General features: G+C 49.9%; 1 protein-coding gene across 1 annotated transcript; it reads right to left on the bottom strand.

Moving 5' to 3' along the window:
• Nucleotides 1-287: 287 nt before the first annotated feature.
• LOC131259516 (uncharacterized) lies at nt 288-15,259 on the bottom strand. The gene is made up of 7 exons (XM_058261021.1): nt 14,660-15,259; nt 11,153-14,079; nt 7,939-10,508; nt 3,030-5,307; nt 2,673-2,795; nt 2,563-2,605; nt 288-2,465 (listed from the first exon to the last, which is right to left on the bottom strand). The coding sequence occupies exons 2-7, from the start codon at nt 13,767-13,769 to the stop codon at nt 2,420-2,422; spliced, it is 7,677 nt and encodes a 2,558-aa protein (XP_058117004.1). The 5' UTR covers nt 13,770-14,079; nt 14,660-15,259; the 3' UTR covers nt 288-2,419.
• Nucleotides 15,260-16,302: the final 1,043 nt, after the last annotated feature.

The raw sequence follows: 16,302 nt of genomic DNA, 5'->3' as shown, positions 1-16,302 counted from the left end.
CTTACACAGCATGCTGTACACAAAACCAAAACAAATGCCCATAATCATTTGTGCAACCTTGGGTTTTTTTGAACTGACGGTTTGATACGATTCTGAGGAGCTGATAGTCCCTTCCCATGCGGAGTTTTTGCATAAGTAGGTATTTAAGTTTGCTGGCGGTCAAATTGAATATCAAACATAAAACATAACAGCAAATAAACAAATATATCGCCCGCTTTCAATACATATGTTTTCATCGGAATATGCGATGATCAACGCCCCCAACAAAATCGAAATCAGTATAAATCTCTAGATCTTATATTTATTTCAATCAACTTTCCAATCCTTCAACCCTTTCTTCTATCATTTGCTTTACATTCCTATTTTGTCTATCTGATGAATAATAATTTGTTCACTGCTTTTGTATGATTTGGGATTTCCGATGCATTTCTTTTCAGTACACTTCTGTGACACTTGTGTTAGATTAATTTCAGCTACGTGTTCATGCCTTGCCCAGTACTGAGTGGGGAGAGGATTTGGTTAAATACGTCACAATAATTACAATAATAAATATATAATAATAAATTAATGATGCTCATGAAGTTGTCCGTAATCCTCGATGATGTGGCTGATTGATTGAAACGACAAGGAAAGGAAACCCTGGCATAGCCCTACAACACATCAGAGCCGGGCGGGATCCGTGGATGATAGACTCTTGCTTTGTTTCTTTGCCAGAAAAGCTAAAATGGATATCGATACGTAGGCAGCATGTCTTCCACTGCCACTGGGCTATATCATCATCATTTCTCGCTATACTACATAATCGTTATGAATAATTGTTGTTTTTTTTCGTGACCATCATTTCTTTTTCTGGCAATTTCCAAACATTGGTCACAAACGAATTTAATGGATGTTATTAATCCGGTCCGCCTTTGCAAGAATGCAGGATGATCAAAAATGGATTATTCTTATTGCAAACCGACGAATCGTCATAATATAAAGCAAATAGACAAACAATCTCATTGTTAAAGGGGCATTTTTTCCATAAAATTATACAATACCAGAAAACATACCGTTTCAAATAAAAAGATCAGCATGAATCATACAATCTTGATACATGAGTCCAAGATTCGGTGCTGATAATGTTAAAATAATTATAGACTAAGCTAAACTGATAGTTTATAAAATACAGTTCCTCGACAGTACAAATTCTACCTTTTCGACTATGCAAGCTTAAACAAACAAGATGCCAAATGAGATGATCAGAAGGTAAATCAGTCCTTAATTATCATAGCTTCGCAAAACAGAAGTTTAGTTGCAGGATACTGTTCAAAAGCATGACGACAGCTTTGCTTCTCTATTCGCTTTCCCAGGAAGAGGAAGAGCGGTATAAAAGCAGTCATATGTGCATGTAAATGAGGAAATAGAAACAAAATGCAACTTCCAACAGGAAACGGTGGTGGTGGTGGTGCAATATTAACGACTCACGAAGATTCCTGATGTCTCTATTAAGTGCTCTGTTACAACTTATGCGCTAGTTATTTCCTCAAATCTTTTTGTTGTTGTTTTATCTTCCCCCATACTATTCTATCGGTGATGTACTTTGATTACTGTTCGGCTTACTAATCGCTTTCCGTCCATTTTCTCTGTAGTTCCACAATTTTTGTCTTTACACTATAAGTAAGTTTATACTTAAACAATTTGAACTACTACTTGCTTTTGTTAGTTTACTTACTGTTGTTACTCGTTTTTGTTTGTTTGTTTGTTTGTTCTTCTCTTTTCATGCATCTTACTTATCATCTGCGGCATCGCTGCTTGTTGTTTTCGTTCCTACTGTTACTGAGTGTGGCTGTATTTGTTTTTCTGTGTGTTACTCTTTTTATGATTTTGATTTGCTTCTGACTTAAATACTAGTTGTTTTTTTTTACGCGGCATATGCCTCTCCTCTTGCTAGACCCCGCTTCACCACTATATACGTGTACATAGGCGATTTATATTCCTGCAAATGTTATTACTGTATGTTTGTTAGTTTATTCCTACTGTTCTGCTGGCTCTCTCCTATTATATACTGCTGCTCAAACTTTGCACTTAAACAATACTTTCTCTTTCTACTAGGGCTAAACTTACACCTTTGTCTATATGTACGATTTTTTTCTCCCTTTCTTGAGTATGTAAAAAGATACGATATAGCTGCATTAAGGTTATATCTATATATAACCATGCATTAAGGTTACGATATATGTATATGGATACTACGGGTGTGATTTAGTTGTTTGTGGCTTACGTTACCGTTATTTAGCATTACTTCACTACACGCTGCTCCTGGTCACACAACACACCTCATCTTTACCTCGGCTCCTCCGAGGCTATAACACTCTTAGCATTGCTTCCTTTCTTTATATTCTTAGTTGTAGTCGTGGTGTTTCGATTTCCAATGATACTATTGGATGCAAACATGGTTGTCTACTTTTTGTGCGCTGTTGAAACTGAAAGGTCGATGAAAATTGAAAAATGAACCAGTTAAGTTGAAGTTGAAAACAAACAATCCAATTTTACAATGTAATGCTAGACGAAACAACTTACGTTTTCTTGCAGAAACTACACTTGAAAGCACCATTGTTTGATTCTATTGAAAAGAAAAATAAAATTATTGTCATCAAAGTTCCGAATACCGAAACGAATGTACTACTTACTCAAGTGATGCTCCTCTCGATGGGTTTCGTATGATTTTTTATAGGTAAACGTCGCTGGACACTTGTCACATTGGAACGGCTTCTCGCCCCGGTGGTTAGACTGAACGTGTGCCGTAAGAAGTGCTGGCAATAAGAGAGGAAAACAAAAACCCCACAAGTGAATATAATATCGAAAAACACTTCCTCCACAAGGTATAATATTGGTACGCTCAAACAAAACGGTAACATTCAACTGCATTGTGGTTGAATTTGGAATTCACTATTGTTCCTTCGTTCATACTCATGTAGTAACTTAATTTCGTTTAAAACTATAAACTACCTGTCAACTAAGGGATAAACAAGAGAAGAAATACTCACGTTTTGCCTCGAACGATTCGCCGCAAAAATTGCAGTCGAATGATTGCGGTTCAGTTGGCTCCAGCAGCTCGTCGGCGATAGCCTCGTGCTGCTGCCGGATGTGACGCTGCAGGTGGCCACTGTACTCGAAACGATAGTAACAGATGCGACACTCGTGCGGCTTGTCCTTCGAATGATGCAGCGTCTTATGCTGATTGAGATTGCAAGGATACAGGAACTCCTTCTTGCACAGCTCGCACACTATCTTGCCCTTGACGGCCGGGGAAGAGCCAGATGCAGCGGCCTGCTGTTGTAACTGTAGCTGCTGTTGACGCATACCACCCGCCATCATCATCCCACCGGCTCCACCTGCAGCACCGTAGCGCGAACGAGAGTGGGTTGGAAGGAGGTTCATATTCCGCCGGAAGCTGGCGGTTGTCTCGTCTTCCTCTTCCTCCTCGTCATCATCATCGTCCTCTTCTGCACCACCATCGACGTCGTTGGCATCCGTCACATCATCATCGTTTTCGTCATCGTCGTCATCACCGTCCGGTTCCCGTTCATCGTCATCATCAGCGCCGGCGCCACCGTTGTTATGACTCTTAGCGGACGCCGCTCGTCTTCGCTGCTGTTGTTGCTGCTGCTGTTGTTGGTAACGCATGCTGAAATCCTTATCGTAGATATTGTCATCCAACACGAGTTCCAAGTTGGAACCATCGAACAGCGGATCACCTCCGCTTCCATCGTCTGCGTCATGCTGCGGATACTCCCCATCGGAGCTGCCACCTTCGGCCCTGCTGTTACTACCACCTTCGGCGCTATGATCCTCGGTGCCACCGCCGGCGGACGACCCCTCGCCGTGTCCTCCACCACCGCCCATCGAATCGTTGAACATATTCTCGTGCAACATATTGAACGCACTGATGCCGAACGGTACCTCCAGGTCCATCGCTTCCCCGCCGATGTGGGTCATCATGTGCGTCTTCAGCTCATGTGCCGTAGAGAACGTGCCCGCGCAAATGCGACACACCAGCGCTTCTCGCTGCTTCTCGCCCGACGGTGACCCCGACGAGCCAGGCATTCCACCGCCGCCGCCACCTCCCCCCATGATACCACCTCCCTGGAGTGGAGACATACCTTCTGGCCCGCCGGCGTCTGATCCGTCTGCCGTTGCCGGGATAACGCGGCGCAGCTTGCGCCCACCAAGATGTATCCGCATGTGCATCGCTAGCGAGCGTGCCTTGATAAACTTCAGTGAGCACATCGGACACTGGTGCGTCGCAACGCCCCCGGACCCGCCCGCTTCCGAGCGCGACACCGAGGTGGTCGGTGCGATAATCACATCGTCCGTGACCATTCCGCCGTACTTTGGCACGCCGCCACTCGCACCTCCGTCGTCAAGCAACGAAGCCGAACGGCGCAGATTTCCGGTAGCTCGATTGGAGCTCGTGCCGGCGGCGTCTCCGTCGCCGTACGCGTCCTTCGGCTCGTTCGGGTGCAGGTTCGCTCGGTGCCGCACTAGGTGGCCCTTGAACTCGAACCGATAATGGCACGTGCGGCATTCGAACGGCTTCTCCCGGGCATGGTGTAGTACGTGATGCTGTTTCAACTGGCAGCTGAACTTGAACACCTTGTGACACAGCTTGCACTGCCGATCGTTCGGTGAGATACCGATGTCGGTCGCCTGCGCCAGGGACGGGGCGCGCCGATTCCGCGCCTCATTGATACGCTCTATGTGTGTCTGCAGGTGCACCACCAGCTCGCTCTGGCGGCTAAACCGGGCCGAGCAGATAACGCACTTGATTTTTCGCTGCGACCAGTCGCCATCACCTTCCGCCTGTCCGGACGATGGTTGGCCGCCGTCGGCTGTATCATTGCCATCCTTCGCACCACCGTTGGCTTCATCCGGCCCGCCCATCAGCACCAGCGGCTGTAACAGATGCGAATTATCGTCAGCCGCATCGGTAGGATGCGCGGCTACCGCTTCTTTTAAGTGCAGCAACTCGTGTCGCTTCAGATTCAGCTCGTGCACGAAGCTGTAGTGGCAGATTTTGCACTCGTACGGTTTGTCCGGTTGATGATGCAGCACCGTGTGCTGGTGCAGCTGGCTGCGGTAGGTGAACGTCTTCTTGCACAAATGACACTGGATGATGGGACCTGGCCAGGATGAACGTTTGCGACGAGTTGGGGTGGGAGTAGTAGCGGCGACACCGGAACCGTAGCCAGTCGAGAGTCGCGGTGCGCGGCCGAGCTGATGAGTACGCACATGCTCCTGGAAGATAATCTGATTGTCGAACATCTGGAAAAAGATGTAGAACAATTCTAATAAGATTGAATCCCGCAAACTAGGCATGGGCAAATTGAATCAGAACTGTATGATTCACTCTGATCTTTCTACTGAGCGAACGAGTACCGCACATTCAAATCAACCAAAATGATTCTCCCGCACGCCGATGGTCCCGACTATGCATACATAGGAAAAATCACGACTCGCCAGCTGTGTGACGATGCCCTAGTGGCAAAATCAGCATGCTTTCTCGTTCTGCCCAATTGACAATTGATACCGACAGAACGAGAAAGCAGGATCATTTTGCCACCGGGGTGGTTCCTTACCGTCTATAGCCGTACGCCAGCGGTGCGATATTGATTCGTTCTACGGTTGATCATGAATGTGTAAGACAATACGTCACCCGCTGGCGGTGTGGTATAGGTTCTACGTACGATCGTTCACCGTGCTCCCAAGCCCTGCTCAACCGCACGCCAGACGTGCGGTATTGATTCCTCGTGCGGTCACCTACCGTGCCGGCTATAGCCGCACGCCAGCGGTGCGATATTGATTCGTTCTACGGTTGATCAAGAATGGATAAGACAATACGCTACCCGCTGGCGGTGTGGTATTGGTTCTACGCACGACGATCGTTCTCCGTGCTCCCTAGCCCTGCTCAACCGCACGCCAGACGTGCGGTATTGATTCCTCGTGCGGTCACCTACCGTGCCGGCTATAGCCGCACGCCAGCGGTGCGATATTGATTCGTTCTACGGTTGATCAAGAATGGATAAGACAATACGCTACCCGCTGGCGGTGTGGTATTGGTTCTACGCACGACGATCGTTCTCCGTGCTCCCTAGCCCTGCTCAATCGCACGTCAGACGTGCGGTATTGATTCCTCGTGCGGTCACCTACCGTGCAGGCTATAGCCGCACGCCAGCGGTGCGATATTGATTCGTTCTACGGTTGATCATGAATGTGTACGACAACACTCCACCAACCGGCGGTGTGGTATTGGTTTATTCATTGATCAACGAGCTGGCTAGCCCTGCTCAATCGCACGCCAGAGGTGCGGTTATGATTCTTCGTATGGTTGATCAACTTTCCTACTATGTAAGTGTGGGGCAAATCTTTACACCATTCTTTCTTTCGTTCGTACATAAACGATAGCAAAAAAAGCGGTTATTGTATCAACCGCTATAATTTTGAATGAATTACTGTTTTAGGCGGGCAACGATATTAATTATGGTTGTTAAAATCACATCCAGAAATATCATGAATAAATATTCTAATATCGAATATTTATGTAAAAAATATTCTGAATGTATGTGATATCTTACAAAATATCCAATTTTTCACGGTGTTATAATGACCAGGCCAATATTTGCCGTTTAATCTATAACCCATTCGACGAAAAATCGCTCTTGGGACGTGCGGAAGAATCACCGCACGCGTTCAGTTCATCTCACTGAGCGAACTGCACCGCACCTGATCTTTTTAAAGAATCATCTTTCCCATCTCTACCGCAAACATAGCAACTTGTATGAACGCTCGTTTGAACCTACAGACAGACCGAACAACTCCGGAGCAATTAATACGACAAAATCGAACCCTCCCCAGCACGAGAGCATTGACCACGTACACAAAGGGAACAAGTATAGTAAGCCCTTAAAGGGCAGCCGTGGCGTTGCGCCAATCAGAAGAACGTATAAAAGTTGATGAAAACATTCCTTTTAAAGCAAAGATAACTTCTTATCAATGAAAGAAACCCTTATGCAAGATTGGTAAAAAGATAGATCGCAGCACACCATGGAACGAACCGGAAACCGCTTTTCAGACAATCGAGCAGTCAAACCCTCTACAATGCCCTATTTTCATATCACTTTCAGCATAATTTTCGTATCAGCTCGGGGCGGCTGACACAAAATTTTGCAATTGCATTTTGCTCTACAGGTAGAATAAAGGATTTAAAATGAACCCTTCTTTAATCTCACAATGTTTAAAGATACCAAATCGAGGTTATCAATTCGGTACCGAACTTAACGATGGCTCTAATCTGATGTAACCCCGGTTGACAGAAATTTAAATTTTTGTATCATGTAGTTCCGCAAGAGTCCGAGCAATCTGCCATGGAAAAACTTGCTGTAACTACATGACAGCTGCAAAAAATTTGAATTTTTGTCAACCGGGACTGTATAGTTCAGTTTTTCACAGCTTTACTAATTTTTTAACTTAGAAGAAAGCCTGCTAATTGCCATTAAGCTTGGCCTATTAAAAATTACCGTGCAAATGTTTCATTCCTATATCCTCTATGTTTCAATACCCGATGCAAAATAAAATGACCGTGGCCAACCGCTTACTCTTTCAGATCGACATCATTGCATCTAGTAATCCCTGGATGTTTTTTTCTTATACTTTACACAATAACCTTTTCGGTGCATTCAAATTTTTTAGTAAGTAAATTAGCAACAAAGTAATGAAAAATATAGGTTATTGCGCTTATTCTGGATTGCACACAACCAAATCTTTTAAACTAGGAAAAAGTTTGAAAGTAAGACAACGTTATAACTCTCAAAAACAGGGTTTCAAATTACTATGGCTAAGCAATTGAGCACATGACAACCGAAAAGCTTCAATTTAGTTGGCAGAAAAATACCATACCTGACCGCAAACGGTACACTTGAACAGCTTAATCTGCTCGGTGTCTACGTCGGGGCCGATGTCGGGCAGAATGGCCACACCGTCGCCCTGCTTCGCGATCGACCGATGTGTCTGCAGGTGCCAGTCGAGCGACTTTTTCTTCAGGAAGCGTCCGGAACAGAGTTTGCACTTGTAGATGAGCGTGAAGCCACTGTTGCTGCCACCACCAGCTCCAGGCATCGACTCGTCGTCCTCTTTCGACGGATCGTTGCGCAATTCTCCGTCAGCATTCGATTCGCCCTCCTCCTCCTCCGGCTGCCGCTGCTGCCCTCCTTCCGTACCGGTGGTTTGGTTGGCACCAGACTCCGACTCCTGCTCGCCATCGCCCGACTCCACCATCATGTCGGTTTTCGTGCCCGGATGCATCTCGGCGGCGTGCGCCTCGTACAGGGCGCGTGACTCGAACTCGCTGCTGCACACCCGGCACAGGTAGCACACTTCCGAGTGTAGCATCTGCGCCGCCTCCAGGTTGTGCGTCTTCATGTGCCCATTAAGGACGCTTTCGCGCGTAAACGTTTCCGAGCAGACCGGACAAGTGTGGCTGCCCCGGCCGCCACTACCGCTACCGCTGGCCGGTGAATCGAGCGAGGTATCCGCCGCGGCCGATGGTGCGTGATTGCCGAGCAGCTCCGCAATGGAGGATGCGCCCAGCGACCAGCGGCCGTGCTTGGTCGCGATGTGCTGATTGAGCAGCTTGCGCCTGGTGAACGTCTCGGCGCACTTCGAGCAGCGATAGGTGGTCGGCTGGGTCGGGTCGCAGCCGAGCTCGTGCCGCAGCATGTGCGCCGTGTAGCTGTACTTCATCGCGAATCGATAGAAGCAGATGTGACACTCGTACGGCCGGCCCTTGGCCGAGTGGACACGCTTATGCCGCCGGAACTGCGTCACCGTGCTGATGACCTTACCGCACATGCGGCACGTGAACATCTGCTCGCCCGTGTCCGGATGGAAGGACACTTCGTCCGGATCGATCAGGTCCTCTTCGTCATCGTCGTCGCCACCGGCCCCACCGGCACCGTCCTCCTCGTCACCGTCCTGCTTTGGACGCTTAGCTCGTCGGCTTGAAGATGCCGACGTCTCGTCGTCATCCTCCTCATCGTCCTCACTGTCGTCCTCCTGACCCGCCAGCGACCCCTCACCATCGGCGGTCTCGTTGTACGAACGCTTGCCCGTTGTGCGTTTCATCGTCGCCACGTGCGTCTCAATGTGTGCATCCAGAGCGCTTCTCTTTGCAAACCGCACCTGGCAAAGTTTACATTTGTGCACCGCCGCAAATCCATCCGGCACCATATCCGGTGCTGTTTCGCTCTTCACCTTTGACACATCCCCATCACCCGCCACCTTCTGCTCATCGGAACTACTGTCCTCTTCCTTTTTAATATCCGACTTCAACGCATCGGTCTCTTCGTCGTCGTCGTTCTTTTTCTGCTCCTCACCGTCACCGTCGTGTTTGGAACGTTCTGCGGCCCCCGCCGCTATCGCCTCCGTTCTTTGCGCTTCATCGTGCGAGGCAAAGTGCGTCTCGAGCGTGGATCGGTCGTCGAATTCCACCAAACACACGCGGCACTTGAACAGCTGCTCCGAGTACATCGCCAGCAATGCCTTCGGATGCTGCTCCTGCATGTGCCCGGTGAGTTGGCTTTCTCTGGCGAACGAAGCGGAGCAAACGGTGCACACGTACGCGCGCTGCTGCTCACTGCCACCCGCGCCCTCTTTGTCGCCTCCGCTTCTGGTGCGCGCCTGCTTTTCGGCCTTGTGGTTGCGCAGGTGCTCCATCAAACTCGCCTGATCGTGGAAGCGCATCTCGCAGATCGGACAGCGCTGTTTGCTCGAGTGCATCAGCATATGGCGCTTGTAGAGCGTGTACGTCAGGAACGTCTGATCGCAGGGCACGCACTGGAGTAGCTCGTTGCCACCAGCGCTTCCCCGACCCTGCCCACCACCCATCATGTCGCCAGAGCCTGCCGAGCTGTCCAGTAGATCCTGCTGCCCGAGCGCGGACCCACCGCCGCCACTCAGATCGAGCATTGCGAGCGGTCCAACGTGCGTGCGCATGTGCGAGATCAGCCAGCGTTCGTGGCGGAACGTGTAGTGACACTTGCGACACTTGTACGGCTTCGTCGGATCGTGCTGGCTGATGTAGTGATTCTTGTAGTAGCTGTGGTACTTAAACTCGCGCAAACACTTCGTGCACTGGTGCTGGCCGTTCGGCAGCAGGCGATGGAACGAATTGTATTCGTACGCCAGGCCCGCCCGCTTGGCTGCTAAACTACCATCGCCAGCGCCCATGTGGCGCAGCGCATCGGGACCATTCGTGACGTGCTGTATGCGCATCGGACTCGAAGCGGGAACCGGGTTTCGCTGGTATTTGCTCCATTTGTTTGCACCGGCGTTTGCCTGCTGGTAGCGTGCCCGTAACGCAGCCATGCCAGCGCCGGGCTTCTTCATCATGCTGGCCATATGCAGCGGGTACTGGCGGGCATAGAGATAGGCATCATCGGGATCATTCATCCCGAGACCGCGTGCAGATCCTGAAATGATAATCAAAAATTACTCAGCATAAATAATTCATCGATCACTGACTTATTTTCAGAAACTATATTCAGTAACTATCCGAGCAGGCTATCGACGGATCACTAGCGTCGTTTTAGAAATCTTCAAATTCTGGAGCCGGCCTTCCATTTTTTTCCTCTTTTTCGATGTGTTGTTTACTTTTCCTATGGGATTTTGGGAGAGACTACGTCGGGAAAGGCATGGTGCTTTCGGATTGACCACACATATTGGGTATACAAAGGTGTGAATCTATCGTAAACTTGTTAAGTTTAAATTTTTTACAATTTTTTTTCTGTTGCAACTTACTCTTACTCTCTCTTGAAACAACATCGGACTGATGTATCTTACATAAGCACAGTGACACAAGGTAAAAATGTTGATTCCCTTCCGACTAATGGGAATATTATTTTTGATTGACAAAATTTAACTCGATGGCATAGATTAGAACAAATGCATGCTGTGGTTTTCCATCGGATAAAATGAATGCCAATAAAAACAAATACTACCGATTCAAAATGTTTTACAAAGCAACAGTTTCAATCCGATTAAGTAAATGATATCAAAATTCGAATCCTCAGCACTTCCAGAAAAAGTAAACCGACGCGAAATGAGTTTTTGTCACCTTTGTAGCTTCGAATCGCACCGTCCGGATCGTAATCGGCATCATCTCCTTCGCCGTTATCGGCCCCGTGATGATCGAAGCGCTCCTTCTTGATGCGTCGGCCGTCGCCGGCCGCATTTGAAGCCATCAGGAGCTTCGTGTGATACTTTCGGCGCAGCAGCTCGTCGTTCCGCAGGCACGTATCGTACAGCTCGTACGCAGCCAGCAGCTTGCCCTTGCAGTCGAGGCAGATGCGGTCGGGCATGCCAGCATTGCTGCCTAGGTGCAGCGGATGGCAGACGGCCACCAGTATCGAGTAGAGACTGCGCGACTGATACTCCGGCACGACCGTGCAGTAGAGCGATTCCATCTTGCGCTCCGTCACCCCGTCCGGGTCTTTCTCTTCGCACAGACAGACGCGGCAAACCTGCGCCACCGGTGCCAACTGACTGTCACCATCGTTCGCACTACCGGCGCCCCCGCCCGAATGGTCACCGAGCCCTTCGCCCAACTCCACCACCACCGGAACAAGCGGTTCTAGTTCCAGCTCGATCGAATCGTCATGCTTCGAGCGGGTGTTGCGACGCCCGACACCCCCACCACCTCGTCCCCGGGTAGCTCCGGTGCGTCGCCGTCGTCTACCGCCGTAGTCATCGTCGTCCTCCATCTCCTCGTCGTCATCGTCGTCCTCGTTGTCTTCGTCGTCGTCATCGTCCGCTTCGTCGTCCTCATCCTCCTCCTCGCCGTCCTCCATTTCCACCAGCATACTTTGCACCGGGGGTATGTGTTCCATTAACGCCAGCCCATCCATATCGTCGTCGTCCTCCTCTGTTTCTTGCGGGCCGTTTCCTCCCCTTACCCCGCCGCGTCCTGCTTGTGCCATGCCGAGCGGATGCGGTGAAACGTTACCACGTGCGCGCGGCATATCATCGAGCGAGTTATCGTCGTCGACGAACCGTACATGCTTTACTGGCCGCTGTTTCCTCTCCGATGGATCGTCCCTTCCCCTCGCGGAGCCGCCAGCGGAGGAGCGCAACAGCAGGCCCTTGACGTTGTCGTTGTTCGTTTTGTCGTCGGACGTCGTGGCGAGCGGATCCATCGGGATCACTTCTACCAGTGCGTCGGCGTCTTCATTGGGATCGTCGGCGCACACATTACGAGTGCTGGAACGTGTGACGCGGTCGGATGTAGAGTCTCCCCGTCCCGTTGGTCCGACCATTCCAGAGTTGGTAGTTGTTGTGTTCGTGCCGTTGTTTCCAACCAAAGGCAACGACATAGTGGATTGCTGCGATTGATGCGTCTGCTGCTGGACAGCATCGTTGGGGTTTGTATCGACCGATGGGAAGGTAAATTCCGATTCCAGTGGGGCTTCCATCGGTCCCACCCCGTGCATACCGTACATGGAACCGGAAGCAGTGGTTACCACCGACGATTGCTGGGTAATGACCGACATTTGCGCCTGCTTTAGCTGATGCTCGTTGGCCAGCGTCATGTCCGATGGTTTTGCCATCGAAACCATCGAACCGCCGGCATCGGCCAGTGCACACGGGCTCGCCGAGGGCAGTGTGACGGCCGGTGGGAACGATGGTCTCGTTGAGCCGGTGGGAAACTCCGTGTGCACCATGGGCGCCACGAGCCGGTGCTGGTCCGGCACCTGCATCTGCTGCATCGGGGACGCGTTTAGCTCGGCACTCATACGCTGCAGAGCTCCCGGCGAACCACCCTGCTGCATGTACGAGGTCACGTGGGTCGGTGTGGACGTCGCATGCCCATAACCTCCACCGGTGCCCGTTCCACCGCCACCCGCCATTCCCGGTACGCCAACGGGTGGAGAGGTGGCGTTCGGACTCGCCCCGAGCCCGACGGATCGCACCATACCGCCGGTGACAACGCCGGGGGAATAGCCACCGCCGGCACCCGTCTCTACTCCCACACCGAAGTGTCCCATTGCACCGGCGTTAAGCTGGTCGGTGTGGAAGTATGCGCCTCCTTGGCCGGCACCCGGCAGCGGTTCACTGGTGCGCCCAGAATACTGATTCACGGTGGACGCCGGCGGCACCATCCGACGTTGGTGGCTTTGCGCGGTGGTTTCATTCCCGTACGGAAGACTCGCCCCGTGCAGAAACGCATTCGGTCCAACCACTACGTCGGATTGCTGCTGCTGCTGTTGGTGTAGATGGTGGGCCCCAATGGTTGATCCCACTCCGACACCCCGGTCCGTGGACAAATTGTCGCCCCATTCCAGCGGTAGCTGGCTTCGGAGCGTGCTGCCGCTGTACTTATCCTGCATGCAGGAGGTCGCTGTCTGTCGCCCAAAATGCTGTTGTTGGTACTGCTGTTGTTGTTGCTGCTGCTGTTGTTGCTGTTGCTGCTGTTGCTGTTGGTGATGGTGGTAGTGTTGTTGCTGCTGGTGATAGTGCGCCGCCTGCTGTTGCTGCTGCTGGGGCAATAGATGTTGCTGCTCCTGAAAGACCTGCTGCTGCTGCTGTTGCTGGAACAGTTGCTGCTGCTGGTGATTGAGGTACTGCGGTACTACTGGCACTACTTGCCCCGTCCCGACGAAACCCCCGCTCACGTCCGCCTGCACCTGCGTTCGATCCAGTACGAATGCCTTCGATTTCACCTCCTCGGGATGCATTATGCCATCGCTTTTAGTGAGACGACACTGTGTGTACAACCAAGCCTGCTGCCATATGCGCGGACACTTTAATCCACCGATTTAAAAAGCACTGTAACGCGACGGCGAAGATACACAACACCCTCTTATTGCTTTTCCTCTTCCTCACCAAAACGATGATGGCGACGGCGATGTGGTGGTGATGGTGCGAGATTGTTTTTTGCTTCCCTAATTCCACTTCTTTTCTGGCTGGCTGCTTGCCCTTCGCAACTCCGCGGGCATCAAACGGCACACAGTTGTCGATGATGTCTTGTTTCGCAGCCGCCAATCACTACAAACCGTAGAGAGACGGCGACGACGACGATGATGATGATAATGATGCGAATGATGGTGATGACACTGCTGCTGCTCCTTCGCCTGCCCCTTCAGCACGATGCAGCCACTTTTTCGATGCACTTTTATGCTGTCAAACATATACGCACACATGCACACAGGGGACACACACAAACACAAGCACACAACAGAGTTAATTGAGACACACGAAGGGAGGGATCCGCGACGAAGACGGCGACGACCGCATCGCTTTCTTCATCAATTGCACAAACAATCTTCCATCTTGATCCGCGCCCCGTAGTAATAATACTATTATTGCAAGGAAGGCATCGCAACGCTCGCGCACCTAACACACACACACACATGCACACATAAACACACACACGCCGCCACACAGGGGGAATTGGGATGCGGAACGGAACACTACTGTGTCGGCACGAACTGCGTTTGAACTTATTTTACATTTAAAAAGCACACACCACACCACTTCCGCTTGCCGAAATCGAATCGTAAACGAAGCAACCGCAGTCCTACGAACGAGGTGGAACCAAACGGTTCAATCAACGAAATCAACACACTTTTAATGGGAAAAATTCCTGGTCGGGATGGGAGCTGAAAAAAAGTTTGCCCGATTTCGCTACATGGGAGCAGCGCAAATGACAGCTCGCCAGAAGTACTGCTGCTGCTGCTGCTGCTGTTGCTGCTTTTCTTCCCGTCCGCGACACACGCACACACACACACCCGTACGCATGGCACGCGCACCCTACAACCCCAAGCCGCTGTGCACCTCAACGACGGACGTCCACAACCGAGATCACGGATGCCTATTTGCCGTCTCGTTCGCCTTTTCCACCTTTTGATGATTGCACGGAAACGCGGTTCACACTATTTACTTTTCAAGTACAGCACAAGCGCACAAACTCTTTTTTTCTCATCCACTATGCCACCAGCTGCCGGCTGTGCAAAAGAACGCGAGTTTAGGAGAGTTTTGCAAACACAGTTCCACGGCCGCTTTCCTTACGCGTCGGGATCACATAGTTGCCATCGGTGCGCTAAATGATGCACTTTTCGTCACTTCATCTTCTTCCCTGTTTTTTTTGCCGTCATGCCATCCCTTCCACAGAGTGCGAGAGATCACACCGTTTCACCCCCGCCGCTCTCGTGCACCAACAAATTCCAAGAACCTTTTTTTTTCATTTTAATTGCGGCGAAAAGCTGCGAACAGATGGGGCGAAATTTTCCGCAGGCGAAATGTACTCGACATGATTTTCATGTTCCACTTTAAGAAAATGTGTTAGGCATTCTTGTTTGGTGGTGAAGTGTCCATCATTCAAGCCATTGATTTGCTTTTAATAAAAAACACATTACCTTGGGGATAGAATACGTTCAGAAAAGCAACCCCAACTAGTTTTCAGCTATCGTTTTATTAACCTCAAACTCCCACATGGTCCATCTGTTGCAAATCGAGCTTTCGAAGCAAAATGAGATTGAATCTCATTTGAAACGGTAAACCGAGTGTTGTAAACGTAAGCACACCCGGCTGACAGAAATTCTTTTTTTTTGCGGCTGTTATGTAGTTGCAGCAAGAATACCAGCAATTTAGCAGCAATTGCATTTTTGACGGATCGCCACATGTATTGCCACACACCTTCGCATTGGTTTGCTTGGTGGTGTGAGTGAGAGTAGTTCACGTATGGGTGTGTTCATATGGTATATTTTATTAATGTGATATTTTCTTCTACCCGCAGGATGCTGCGGAGAAATCAAAACATTTCCTTTCTTTCAACTTTCAAGACATCGGATGTTTGTGATCATGATGTTTCCCGACTTTGTGTAGTGTAAATAGCCGGCCCCTGCAGTGAACGTGCCGTCCCAGAACGATCCTATTCTTTTTAGCGTCTGCAATCCAGCTATCATTCAACGCATTCTCTAACTCGGGGTCCACACTACCTCGGAGTCCACACTACAGCGCGACGTCGCCTGGCAGGAGCTGAACTCCTTATAAAAAAAACCTTGCGCGATGTCGCGTGAGTCGCGCTAGATTTTTTTTTGCATGGAGTTCAGCGCCTGTCAGGCGACGTCGCGCTGTAGTGTGGAGCCCGAGTAACTTGGCATTTTCCAGTCCATTCCCAAAAGTAAATGAAGTTTGGATATTACTGATTTGAAACACCTAGATTTCCATCATTTTCATACGTTTGTTACTTTTTTCTTACCTTCTTCT

The sequence above is a fragment of the Anopheles coustani genome, chromosome 3, assembly GCF_943734705.1.
Source record: "Anopheles coustani chromosome 3, idAnoCousDA_361_x.2, whole genome shotgun sequence".
NCBI classification, from domain to species: Eukaryota; Metazoa; Arthropoda; class Insecta; order Diptera; family Culicidae; genus Anopheles; species Anopheles coustani.
This window is presented reverse-complemented; position numbering and strand designations above follow the sequence as displayed.

Coding starts and splice junctions, on each gene's coding strand:
- LOC131259516 (XM_058261021.1), bottom strand. CDS start 13,769: ATGCATCCCGAGGAGGTGAAATCGAAGGCATTCGTACTGGATCGAACG. Junction 10,509..11,152: donor TGCGATTCGAAGCTACAAAG/GTGACAAAAACT, acceptor TTATCATTTCAG/GATCTGCACGCGGTCTCGGG. Junction 5,308..7,938: donor AGTGTACCGTTTGCGGTCAG/GTATGGTATTTT, acceptor ATCTTTTTCCAG/ATGTTCGACAATCAGATTAT.